The sequence below is a fragment of the Elaeis guineensis genome, chromosome 14, assembly GCF_000442705.2.
Source record: "Elaeis guineensis isolate ETL-2024a chromosome 14, EG11, whole genome shotgun sequence".
Classification (NCBI taxonomy): Eukaryota; Viridiplantae; Streptophyta; class Magnoliopsida; order Arecales; family Arecaceae; genus Elaeis; species Elaeis guineensis.
In genome coordinates this window covers 62,838,331-62,849,741 of record NC_026006.2, presented here as the reverse complement: position 1 = coordinate 62,849,741, position 11,411 = coordinate 62,838,331, and the positions used below count along the sequence as shown (strand labels likewise).

The window sequence follows — 11,411 nt, the reverse complement described above, 5'->3', positions numbered from 1 at the left end:
TATGGCTTGGTTGATATTCGAGTCGATATTGAATTTTACTTATTTTTCATCAAGTCGAGCTTGAGTCTAAGATATTAAGACTTGATCAATCTCGAGTCGAATTTCGAGTCTGAATATTTTGAGTCGAGTTGAGCTCGAATTTTTTTCGATTTGACTCGACTAGACTCGATTGTATCTTTAATCTTAAATGATATAAATCATATTATCATATCATTTGAGATAGTAACTCTCTATTTAGTATAGAGGATAAATTGAAGGAAGGATGAATGGAAAAGGAAGGATGGATGAGGAAGAGAATGGATGGAAGATTTATTCATTATTTTATATATTTGGTGAAACATAGAAGGATGGATAGAAATAATTTTTTCCTCTTTTTGATATAAAAAGAATGAAAAAGAGGATGCATGATATTTATATAATATGTTTACTAAACTATCTTTTGATAAAAATATTACTATTATAAATTTATAATACTTATTTATACTAAAGAAGTAAACAATATATAAACGTATAATTATTATAATCTATAATTATATAAAAATTATATAAATATTTAATTTTATAAATTAATTATTAATAAATTAATTATATAAGTAACTAATTAATTTTAAATTTATTTAAAATAGTTCATTAATAATATAAAATAGCTAATTAAAAATAATAAATAAAAATAGAGAAATATAAGATAATTTTAATTATTTAATTATAATTATTGATATTATGTATTAAAATTAAAATAATTAGTAATAAAATTTAATAATATATGATTAATAATGTATATAAAAATATATGAATGAAAAAATAAAAAAATATTATAATTTTATCAAAAAAAATTAATGAGAGATAATTTTTTTAATGTAAAAATTTATCTATCAATATTTTATCTATTTTTTTATATTATTTTAATTCAAGAAGATGCAAATCGATAAATCAAGATGGATGGATTTTTTTTTTTTTTTTTTCATTCATCTTCTCATTCCAGCCAAATACAAGACAACAGTTAATATTCCGCATAGCACATTGATGAGTGGCCGAAATAGATATAATACCATATAATGATGTTATATCGTATTATAAACATATCGTGTTATAACACGCTATAACACGATATATTGGACGAGATCTCGGATGAAGATGATAACCACCTCTTCTAATGCACGAACCGAACTGCTTACCGCTATTCCGTTGAAAACCGCGTGCCGCCGTAAGTATTTTATAGTTTAAATTGACATTTTCCCTTCTTTCCAACGAATTAGGGTTTATTCATCTCCAATATTTCTCTTCCTCCCCTTGTACGTGAAGTCGTCTCCTGGGTCCCGGCTTTCTTCGCTATCTTATTTGTTTTCCGAACGATTTGGGGGGATCGCGTCGGTGGTTCTATCTGCAGCCCTAATTCCGCCAATGGGTTGGATGTCATTGGATTTTTGGGAATCTGGGAGCCACTTGGAGGTAATTTGCCAGATTAGGGTTCTGGAATGAAATTTATCTTTTTTTCACGGTTAAATAGTTGGATAGTAGCTTTTGACAGATCTTTCTTTGGGTAGAAAAAGTAATAGAGGGTTTTTCCCTTCCTTTCTTTTCTTTTTGTTGTCGAATGTGTGATCAGAATCCCTTTGTTGGCATTCTGTTAGGCAGCTTGAATTTGAATGGGTAAGGCATGTTAATGAATGGTGTACAGGGAGAAAAAGGGATTTTAATGAGATTTTTTTTTAAAAAAATATTTTAATCAATATATCACGCATTCAACAAACCCTCATTTGCTATTCCTGATAATTATCAAGTGTGGGAGTTTTATTAGGTAAAATCTACAGATCTATATATAGTTGCATTTCAATCCTTCATTAGATTGGAACTTTGGTCTTATGCCACTTAATTTAGCTGTGGCAATGTTTTCGACTTTCCTGGTTCTGAATATCTGTTATTCTGTTCATAGTAGTTGCTAATCTTTTAAATAGATTTTTTTCCCATGTAATTCTATTAAGTTCTTAATTTTGCTTCATTTTATCTTAAATATATTGTAATTCAATGAGTCCATGGAAGGATAATCTGATCTCTGTATATTTTGATAGTGTAGTGTTGATTCATCTGAGATGCTACACTTGATGTGACACTAAAATATGTCGCTGGACATGGTCTGTCCTTTTGAATGGAAGGATCAGTTGCACCACATTGGACAAGTTCTTATGGACCATTGTTTTAGAATATCTGATTTTGTGTATATCGATGTATAATCTGTTGTTAATATGGGAAACAGTCAATCAGAGGAGGGACTTGCTGATGCCAACACTACATCTTTGATTTGCAACGTTACCAAGTTAAAGACTTCTTAATGATTCATATCCAACCTGGTGCATTCCTAAAGGTTAGTTGCTAAAAAATTTTGTTTGTTTGATTTCTTTCTTTTTAGCATTATGTGAATCAGAGTTGGATACTAGAACAAGCATTTTCTGTTTTCTAGCTGCATATGGACTGGTAGATCTAACCTGTTTCAGGCAAAAGCAGGATTGGATGCATTGATGTTGAAAATTATTTGAATATATGGCCTCAGGGTTGAGAATTCTCCTACCATTCTTGCTAGTATTTGTTTTACTGCATGGTTTTACCATTGCAGAATCTGAGAAAGAATTCATCCGGAGGTCTCTGAAACCTCCTCATAGGAACTTGGAAAGTGCAGCTATAGATGGAACTGGTAGAGAAGCTGGATTTGGTACCTCCGAGGATAGTTTTCATGGGTTTGGTGAGAAGAATGCTGCTAATACGAGAGTTTCAGCTTCTACGGTTGCATGGCTTACTCTTGCCATGGCTGCAGCAACAGCCTTGGGCGCAATTCCCTTTTTCTTTGTGGAGTTAGGGCAACAATGGGCAGGTATATGCAATGGTTTGGCTGCTGGAGTGATGTTGGCTGCAAGCTTTGACCTAGTGCAAGAAGGACAGATCCATGGCAGTGGAAACTGGGTTGTTATTGGAATTTTGAGTGGTGGGATTTTCATTTGGCTTTGTAAGAAGGTATATGATCTTTCTCTTCCTTCATGCCTTTCGTCCTGCATAATAAATGATGTTGCATAATGTTCCTCATTTGAACAAATGTACATGCATTAGTTTTTCTTTTTTTGCTTACAAAATCTTTCCAGAGCATGTTACTTGTGCGTTTTTATTGCTTTTGACTGGTTTGACTTCCCCACATCTTAGCATCCATGTTTTCCTTGTGCCATTTTTGATATGGTCACTTGTACTTTTCCGAATCTGGTCAGTATCTTTATTCCTCTTCTGTCTTATCTTAGTCAATTCACAAGTTTCTTTCCTTATTAGTTAACCTAGATCATCGTAAGCTGCGCACTTAGCTCAACCAGCTTTTATGTATATTGTTTCAAATCTATTTTAAAGACTTCCATGTTATTTTTTAGAATCATTGACTTTAATTTTTCCCTTAATCACCTTTTTGTGCTCAATTTTCCATCACCAGCCTTCTTTATTTGTGTGTTGCTTTTATCTAGATTTCTCAGGAATTCAAATTGAAGCAATTTTAATGCTACCCAACTTCGAAATAATGTCATGCTTCCCCTTCTAACCTTCTACCTTATCCTTAGGCATCTCAATCTCATCTGTTTTTCCATCTCGCCCCTTTTGCAGGTATCACTTTACAATCTTTGCATTGTAGCTCTCTTTGCTTAGTAGAAGTAATATTTTGGTGACAGATTAAATCCACTCTTCTAAGTCAATGAATGTGTTCCTTTCTGCTTTGCTATTATGAGATCATGTATTGCTGCAAACTCAAAGGTTGAATTCCCATTTTCTTCTGTCATTCATACATTTGTCCACCATGTATCTGCGCACATCTTTTACTGTTACTTTCTTTACCATATTCACCTCACTAAGCATCTAATTTACTTTATTGTATATTTGATTTAGTACATCTATTTTCTTTGAATGGCGTTATCATTTTGCTCCTGCCTCATGTGGTTTATCCATGTTGTAGTGTTTATTATCTCTTTTCTTCTTCAACTTGATAGTAACTAGCCTATGATTTGTACATGTCATATGAATCTTCACCTTGCAAACTTCATTTCTAAAATTATCCTTCTTGCTCACACATTCTTTTTCCATTGGATGTGGCAAGCATTGTTTTTCATGCCCTACAATTTGGTGTTGCCATGTAACATCATTTCGAGGGTACAGTGAGTTATTTCTTGCATATTTTCAACCTTCTTTAGGCTAAGTCATGCATGTCAATTAAATGGAAACAACATAAGTTACCCTTGCCCACTAACAGCGAGTCTTTAGGCAAACCTTGCTCTCATGACAATGGAATCATGCAATATGGCAATTCCTCCATAGAATGCCTTGATTTTAGCCAAAATTAAATGCAACAATTAAGATTTATACATTGTCTGAGAGGCTTCTTCGTGATTGGGTTTTAGCATGAAATTAAACCTTTCAATTTTTCTTGTTCAAGCTTGACATCAGCATGGTAATATGGAATATAATATGCATGAATGGATAAAATTGATAAATAAACAAAAAAGATTTTAAGAATATCTGCTCATCATTATCAAAAGGCCTGATTATAATTATCCATATTAAGGATTGTCAAATTGTACTGAACCAATCAGTTTGGAGCCTACCGACTCGATCGTTTTGGGGTGTGCTGACCTGGCCAATTTGAAGTGTACCGAATCGAACCAATCAATTATCGACATGGTTCAGGACCTCTTTTTGAAACAATAAGTGCCCCCTTGTGGATCCTTTGAAACCCTCACCTTTCCTCTCGCCTCCTCCCCCTCCCTACCTCCCTTTCTCTCCAATCTCCCACCATTCTCTTCCCGAAATGCGATCTCTTCCCTCTCTTATTCAATCGCCTCCCAATTTGAGCCTTAATTGCTCATTCCAATGGGATTCTAGGGTTTCTGGGGTGCCAGTGCTGGATGACGGCCTTGATCCTCCCTCGATGATGATTCTACAGTGGGGAGACAATGATGGGCAGCGACAATGGCAATGCCGAATCAGACCTCTCTTTGGCCTTTCTCCCTTGTCAAGAAGCCCGGCCAAGGGAGTCCTCCCTCTCCTTCCTTTCTGGCCCTATCTTTCTCCCTCCCCATGGTTCCGGTACGCCATGGTTTGGTACAATATGGACCAATACTATACCATACCAGTCATTGGCTGGCACACCTATTGGTACCAGATTTGCGTGCCTTGATCATGTTATTGGATTAGATGGTCTCCACATTCACTTCCGCTAAGAAATGTGTTTGCTACTCAATTTTGATAACTATTAAGTTTGATCTTCTTTATCTCATGGTCATTAGTTGCCTTGCATCTTGTTAACAAGACTTGACAACCTTCATGTTAAATATGCCTCGTGAAACTCCTGACTAGTATGGGAATTATGATCTCTTCAAGTAAAGAAAACCGTGTTACTGCATTTTGCCTGTGTTAAGCAAACAGAAATTCTTTGTGGACTGATGGATTAGCTATTCCCCTTCATCTATGCAACCCTCTTTTTTTATTTGTTGTGACACAAGGATGTATGCCTATTTTCTTGTTAGAAGATGAAGGAGAAGTATATGTTTTTGCTACTTCCACGTTATGTGACCTTTCAAGTCTCAACCAGTGAAGTGTGGGTTTAAAATTTTTCCCAGCATGCTCCATGGTGATATTTTGCTCAGAAGATTCAGAAATGACAGATGCCAAAGAAGGATTAACTGGTTGTGGAGACTATATATCATTTAAGTACATAAATAGAGGGACGGGTATAAGAATAATTTGCTCTCTTTCCATTTAAAAGGATTTCCATCAAGTTCATCATTAAGTGGAGAACAAACTCATAAATTCAGAAGGGTTACATCAACTCTTAAATCTATTATGTAATTGAGGACTGTATCACTTGTAAAAGACTCTATGGTGACATGACTACCCATGGAAGGCACACTTAATGGAAAGAGCATGGTTAATCTATACTAGGACTCTGATATCACAAATTCAACTGATTTAAAAAATTACATACATTCTTGGTAAGCACTAGTGTTTGTAAGGGGCATGGAATGTGAAATAAAATTCTACATCTTTAGGGCACCTTTAGCAAGCATCGTTAAGCTTCTACCTTAGTAAGTTGTCTGTTATCTTTGCTGTACGATTTAGATAGAGTTGTATTTAAATTTTCTTTTTCAAAGTGCCTGTTTTTGGTGATCATGTTTCCAAGACAATATTACCTGCATTATGTTTGTTAGTATGTGATCCTCTTTTCATTATATTACAACAGTTTCTAAATTCAAACTTTCTTCTGTCATTATTTTTGGATTGTTTATCAATATATGTGCTAAAACAATGATTTTCCTTTCCGTACAGTTTCTTGAGCAGTATGGTGAAGTAAGCATGCTGGACATAAAAGGTGCTGATGCAAATAAAGTTATACTTGTAGTCGGAATAATGACTCTTCATTCCTTTGGGGAGGGTTCGGGTGTCGGGGTATCTTTTGCTGGCTCAAAAGGGCTTTCTCAAGGTCTTCTGGTTACTCTGGCAATAGCTGTGCACAACATACCTGAAGGTTTAGCTGTGAGCATGGTTCTATCATCACGCGGGGTCTCTCCTCAGAATGCAATGCTGTGGAGCTTCATTACATCGTTGCCCCAGGTAAATTGTTTACATAATTTTGCTTATAACTGGACCTCCATCAATGCATAATGAGATGTATTGATTGGAAATCTGACATATGGTGTTTATGCTATTGTAGTTTTCATTTGTTTTCTCAGATAAAGGGGAATGTGATTTTTATAATTTTTTCAATTTGACATTTACATTGTCACTCACCAAATTTTTTCCTTCATTGTCTTCTCAAGTGTTGGACAGGTCTTCTGTGCTTTCTGTGATGATCGTTACATCTTCATTCTTTTTATTTATTCTTCACTTGTCTTATAATAAGCCTTTTGCTGTATGTTAGTGCTTGCCCCTGAAAATGGAATTAAATTTGCATGAAGAATTCCAAAATCAGAAAAGCCTAGGCATCATATATTTGTCATCATAGCCAAGTAAACCTGAAAGCCTCATCCTCTTTGTCAACACCCTGTTATTCACAAAATGACCATTCCCCAAGGTGTTATGGAGACGTATAACAGTCAGAAAGGATGACTATGAAGTGATAAAAGAATTTAAAATAATGTTATTTTGTGGAATTTAAAGTATTACCTTGTTTTAATGGACATTCTTAGCGATTATTAACAGATATATTGGCATCATATCTGCATAATAAATAGTTTCTACTCATGAGAATATCCACATTTTTATTATATATGCATGTGAGTATATGTTATGGATATTTGAGAAAATAAGTTGGGGATGCCACCTCCTGGGTTCAATCCGAACACTTCTACAAGAGGCTGCTATGGAAAGGAATGCCAAATGGCCGAAGTATGTCTGGTTATAAAACAGCTGCAATGCCAGATAACAGCCAATCCCAATATGACCATGACAACATAGTTATGACAGTAACATATAAGTCAGGGTTGTTACTGATAATGATGTTACAAAAATAAGATGCCTTGAAACCATTACGAAGGCCATTAATTAAAACCATAATTTGGGGTTAAAGTAAATAATTCCTTCTGTACTATTTATTGCTTTGGAAAAATATATTTAATGTATATCTCTTCATCTTGGTAGATTGTTATCCTTGACATAACTTCTTTATTGTTGACCTCATGTCTAGCTTTCACTGCCCATAAAAAAGCAAGCTCAATCAGTTTTGGCTATGTTTTATTCTATCATAGTCCAAATTCTTAGCTGAGAGAAAGTTAAAAGTAGTTTCATGTACATTTTAACGGTTCATTGTCATACAATAATAATTCCTTGTCCTTCAAGATCTCAAATCATTCATATTACAGTTAGCAATACAGACCCTATCAGAAGGAAAACCTTTAAAAAAAAAAAAAAGACACTTCTCTAGATCCAGGTTGCTCCTCTTTTCTAACATCAGTATCCATATCTAGTTTTGTTTTGTTATGATATCATTGTGAGCTTTTATTGCAGAAGACATAACCGTATTATTGGTTGTGCATGTCTCTTACTTTTTATCTCTTACTTTTGTTTTGATTTTCTCATTTATCTCTTTTTTTTGTTGCGCCACAAGTTCATCTCGGCTCCTTCATCCTCCTCCTATATTTTTGTGATTACTGAATATTAGCCAATGCTCCACTTCACAACATTTTGGAAAATAACAAAATCTTACATGCTTCTAGGATAAAAATCTCCATTAATTGCAGAATTTATGATCTTTTCCATCTGCTATCTGTGAACCACCTATCTATATGCCTGGCGAGCAACTATTTTGCTTATGTCAATTAGAATTTTGCTTTTTTTTAGTTGTCAGAAAATCCTGTTACACCTGCCTCTTTTGTTGCTTTAGATATATATATTTCTTTCTGATTCGCAATCCTGCTGGCATATTTGAGGAACTCTATCAACATATGACAAAGGCCTCCAAATTGTAATTATCACTCTTATAGATGATAGCTTATTCACTAAATTTACAACTTTTTTAATTAAATCATATTTTTTTCCTGGGTATTGAATATTGTCTGGGCTATTTTTTCAATTTTGAATTATTAATATATTTGAAGATGTGTTTAATATTCCAACTTGCATTACATCTATTCTGCTTCCTAGTGGAAGGAAAAATAGATGTGTGGACGTGCAATGACTAAAGATTTGAAACTCTTTTTTGTGTTTTTGTTTCTATGGTTTTTGCAATATTCTTGTTAATGGCCATTGGACTTCTTGCTCTATTTTAGCCCATTGTAGCTGTCCCTTCGTTCCTTTGTGCTGATGCATTCCACAAGGTACTTCCTTTTTGTACGGGCTTTGCTGCTGGGTGCATGATCTGGATGGTGATAGCAGAGGTTCTTCCCGATGCTTTTAAGGTAATTATTTAACTGATCAGTACATTTATTGTTATGCGCAGTGTAAAGAGTAAATAGATGTGCATGTAAAATTTTGTTCAAAGTTGCAGGAACAGCTGTGTTTCATGATCATTGATAACTATTATGTGCTACTTATCTTGCTATGAATTCCTTGTTCATTATTCTTCATCACTTGGTTACATGTGTCATGATGGTTTGCCTTCTCTTTTTCAGGGAGCAACACCTCCTCAAGTTGCTTCTGCAGGCACGCTATCTGTAGCATTTATGGAAACCCTGAGCACAATGCTCCAAAGTTTTAACGATGGCTACAAGTAAGTTCCTATTATTTTTCTATGCCATTTTTTTTAAAGATTGCCGCTAAATCCAAATTAGAGAAACTTGAAAACTTATCCTTTTTTGAATATATGTTAGTGTTTTCTTGCACAAGCCTTTGATTAGTTCTATCCAAAATTTGTTTGATTTGTGTTGCAGCTCAGAGGATGCCTCTGGATTTTTGGTATCACTACTTTTTGGTCTTGGCCCATTGCTTGGTGGAATTATTCTCGTCACTTTTTCTCTCACCTTTTTTCTACAACATTCTTTTCTCACGGGCATGGCCTCTGGCATTGCATTTCTTCTTGCTGCATGGAGGCCCCTCCAGCTTCTTTTGTCTGCAAAGATGGGGTTCTTTACCCTAACAATTTTGCTTATCGCTGGTTCTGCCTTATACCACATGTTCACATCTAGCATGTTAAGGGTTGCTCCTCGCAGGAAGACTTCTGTCGATAACCTTGCATCTTCTGGTCTTTCTGTGAGTGCCCTTACTCTCCAATCATTCTTTGCATGTATGGCCATCATTCTTCATGCCCTAGCCGAGGGGCTTGCTCTAGGTGTGGCGGCCCCAAAGGCTTATGGGCTTGGCAGACACATGGTTCTACCAGTTTCACTACACGGGCTGCCACGAGGTGCAGCTGTTGCAGGCTGCATCTTTGGTGCCACCGACAGCTGGCGGGGAGCCTTAGCAGCTGCTGCCTTGACTGGATTTGCGGGCCCTATCTCTGCCATTGGAGCTATACTTGCAGGCATCGACTACAATGGACTTGATTATTGGATGGTTCTTGCATGTGGAACGTTGCTTCCTAGCTTTAGCACTGTTTTCCAGCGAGCGCTGAAGTTGGACATAAGGAAGAGCACCTGTGGGCTTTTGATGGGTCTTGGATTTGCCTGTGTGTGTTTAATATCCACCAGGTTGGTTTGCCTGCATACACCTTACTGCAATTCAGCGCCGGAGGCTGTCACATAGATGTCGACTGAATTCTTTTTGTCCTTGTACTATGGGTGCACTTGTGCACAGCTTTGTATCGGCCACCTGATTGCTTTGGAAGCCTACAGTCTGGAGGGTGGAACAAAGGCCTAGAAAGGCTGAAAATATTAAGAAGAGAGAGCCATCATTAAGTTGATCATGAAGGTAAATATAGTAGTTACAGCAGTGGCCATTAATCTCTGTAGTTTCTTGGATCAATATAATGGAAATTTAGGATGGATTTGGATGGAGTGCAGCATATACTGAGGCTTGTGTAATGATAGTGACAGGACATCAAACACAAAACAAGCTAGTTTGATCCTATTGTCTTCAGTAAATTTAATTGAATGTAAAGAGTGAATTTCTCTTGTTTGGTGGAAATCGCATTCTGGCGTGTTATGCTTGTTGTGCTTATGGCGAGATTGTGGCAATGATCTTAGTCTGACAGGCTGTGCATCTTTTGTTTGGTTGTGGAATAATAAAACACAAAACAATGAGTTGGGATTATACTACCCTTGCCCTTTAAATGGAATAGCCTTATTCCGCACTGTTTAATTGGAATAAGGGGCTGCCAGCCTGAAAAAAACTTGTCTGCAAATATAAACTTGATGGAATGGTTATAGAACCGAGTTATTCTGTTTCCCTGGCTTATGTGGTTTATATACCAAGGAAACAAGCTATGAACTTTGTCTCCTTTGATTGGGAGGTCCTCCAGCAAATCTTTTAATTTTTTGGGATCAAGATTCTTTGGACAACTTCAGCTGGAGAAGAGAGTTACAAATGTGGTCTTTGTGACATGAAACATCGGCTTCCTGACCTTAGTTTCCAGGTCCCACATAGCAATACTACAGTAAAGATCGCTCAAAAAAATCACTCAGCTGCCTTGCACCATTCCATGTGCTTCATTGTGTCGTGCACTTCATGATGCCAATTCAAAAGGAACAATGAGGATGCTGGAAGACTTTTAGTTACTAAAGCATCTTTTAGTTACTAAAGCATCTTTAAAGTAAAATGAGAAGACGAAAAGGAAATAGGGTTCGGGAAATCTCCACAAACATGTGGACGCAATTGGCTGCCTTCCCCACCAAAAAAAAAAAAAGAAAAAAAAAAAAAAAGGGATTCTCTGACCATGCCAGGTGATCTCTTAATTACTGTAACTCCATTACACTAAGTTCAACTTGTCAAAATTATCAAATCATGTTGGTTGACTTTATATATTT

The 11,411-nt window shown here is 35.9% G+C and overlaps 1 protein-coding gene across 9 annotated transcripts; it reads left to right on the top strand.

The window, feature by feature from the left end:
• The first annotated feature begins 1,238 nt into the window (after window positions 1-1,238).
• Window positions 1,239-10,572, top strand: LOC105057230 (putative zinc transporter At3g08650). 9 transcript variants are annotated; one of them, XM_019854890.3, is made up of 7 exons: window positions 1,239-1,449; window positions 2,255-2,362; window positions 2,459-3,006; window positions 6,343-6,627; window positions 8,781-8,909; window positions 9,123-9,220; window positions 9,381-10,572. In XM_019854890.3, the coding sequence occupies exons 3-7, from the start codon at window positions 2,539-2,541 to the stop codon at window positions 10,189-10,191; spliced, it is 1,791 nt and encodes a 596-aa protein (XP_019710449.1). In that variant the 5' UTR covers window positions 1,239-1,449; window positions 2,255-2,362; window positions 2,459-2,538; the 3' UTR covers window positions 10,192-10,572. The 9 variants fall into 9 exon arrangements, with proteins under 9 accessions (XP_019710449.1, XP_073104479.1, XP_029123995.1 ...); XM_073248378.1 differs by having other exon boundaries at window positions 2,070-2,362; XM_029268162.2 differs by having other exon boundaries at window positions 1,240-1,449; window positions 2,612-3,006.
• The last annotated feature ends 839 nt before the right edge of the window (window positions 10,573-11,411 follow it).

Bases quoted from the DNA above. Each gene is read 5' to 3' on its own strand.
- LOC105057230 (XM_019854890.3), top strand. From the start codon at position 2,539: ATGGCCTCAGGGTTGAGAATTCTCCTACCATTCTTGCTAGTATTTGTT. The intron at 3,007-6,342 runs GTATATGATCTT...CTTTCCGTACAG, and splicing joins TCATTTGGCTTTGTAAGAAG to TTTCTTGAGCAGTATGGTGA. The intron at 8,910-9,122 runs GTAATTATTTAA...TCTCTTTTTCAG, and splicing joins TTCTTCCCGATGCTTTTAAG to GGAGCAACACCTCCTCAAGT.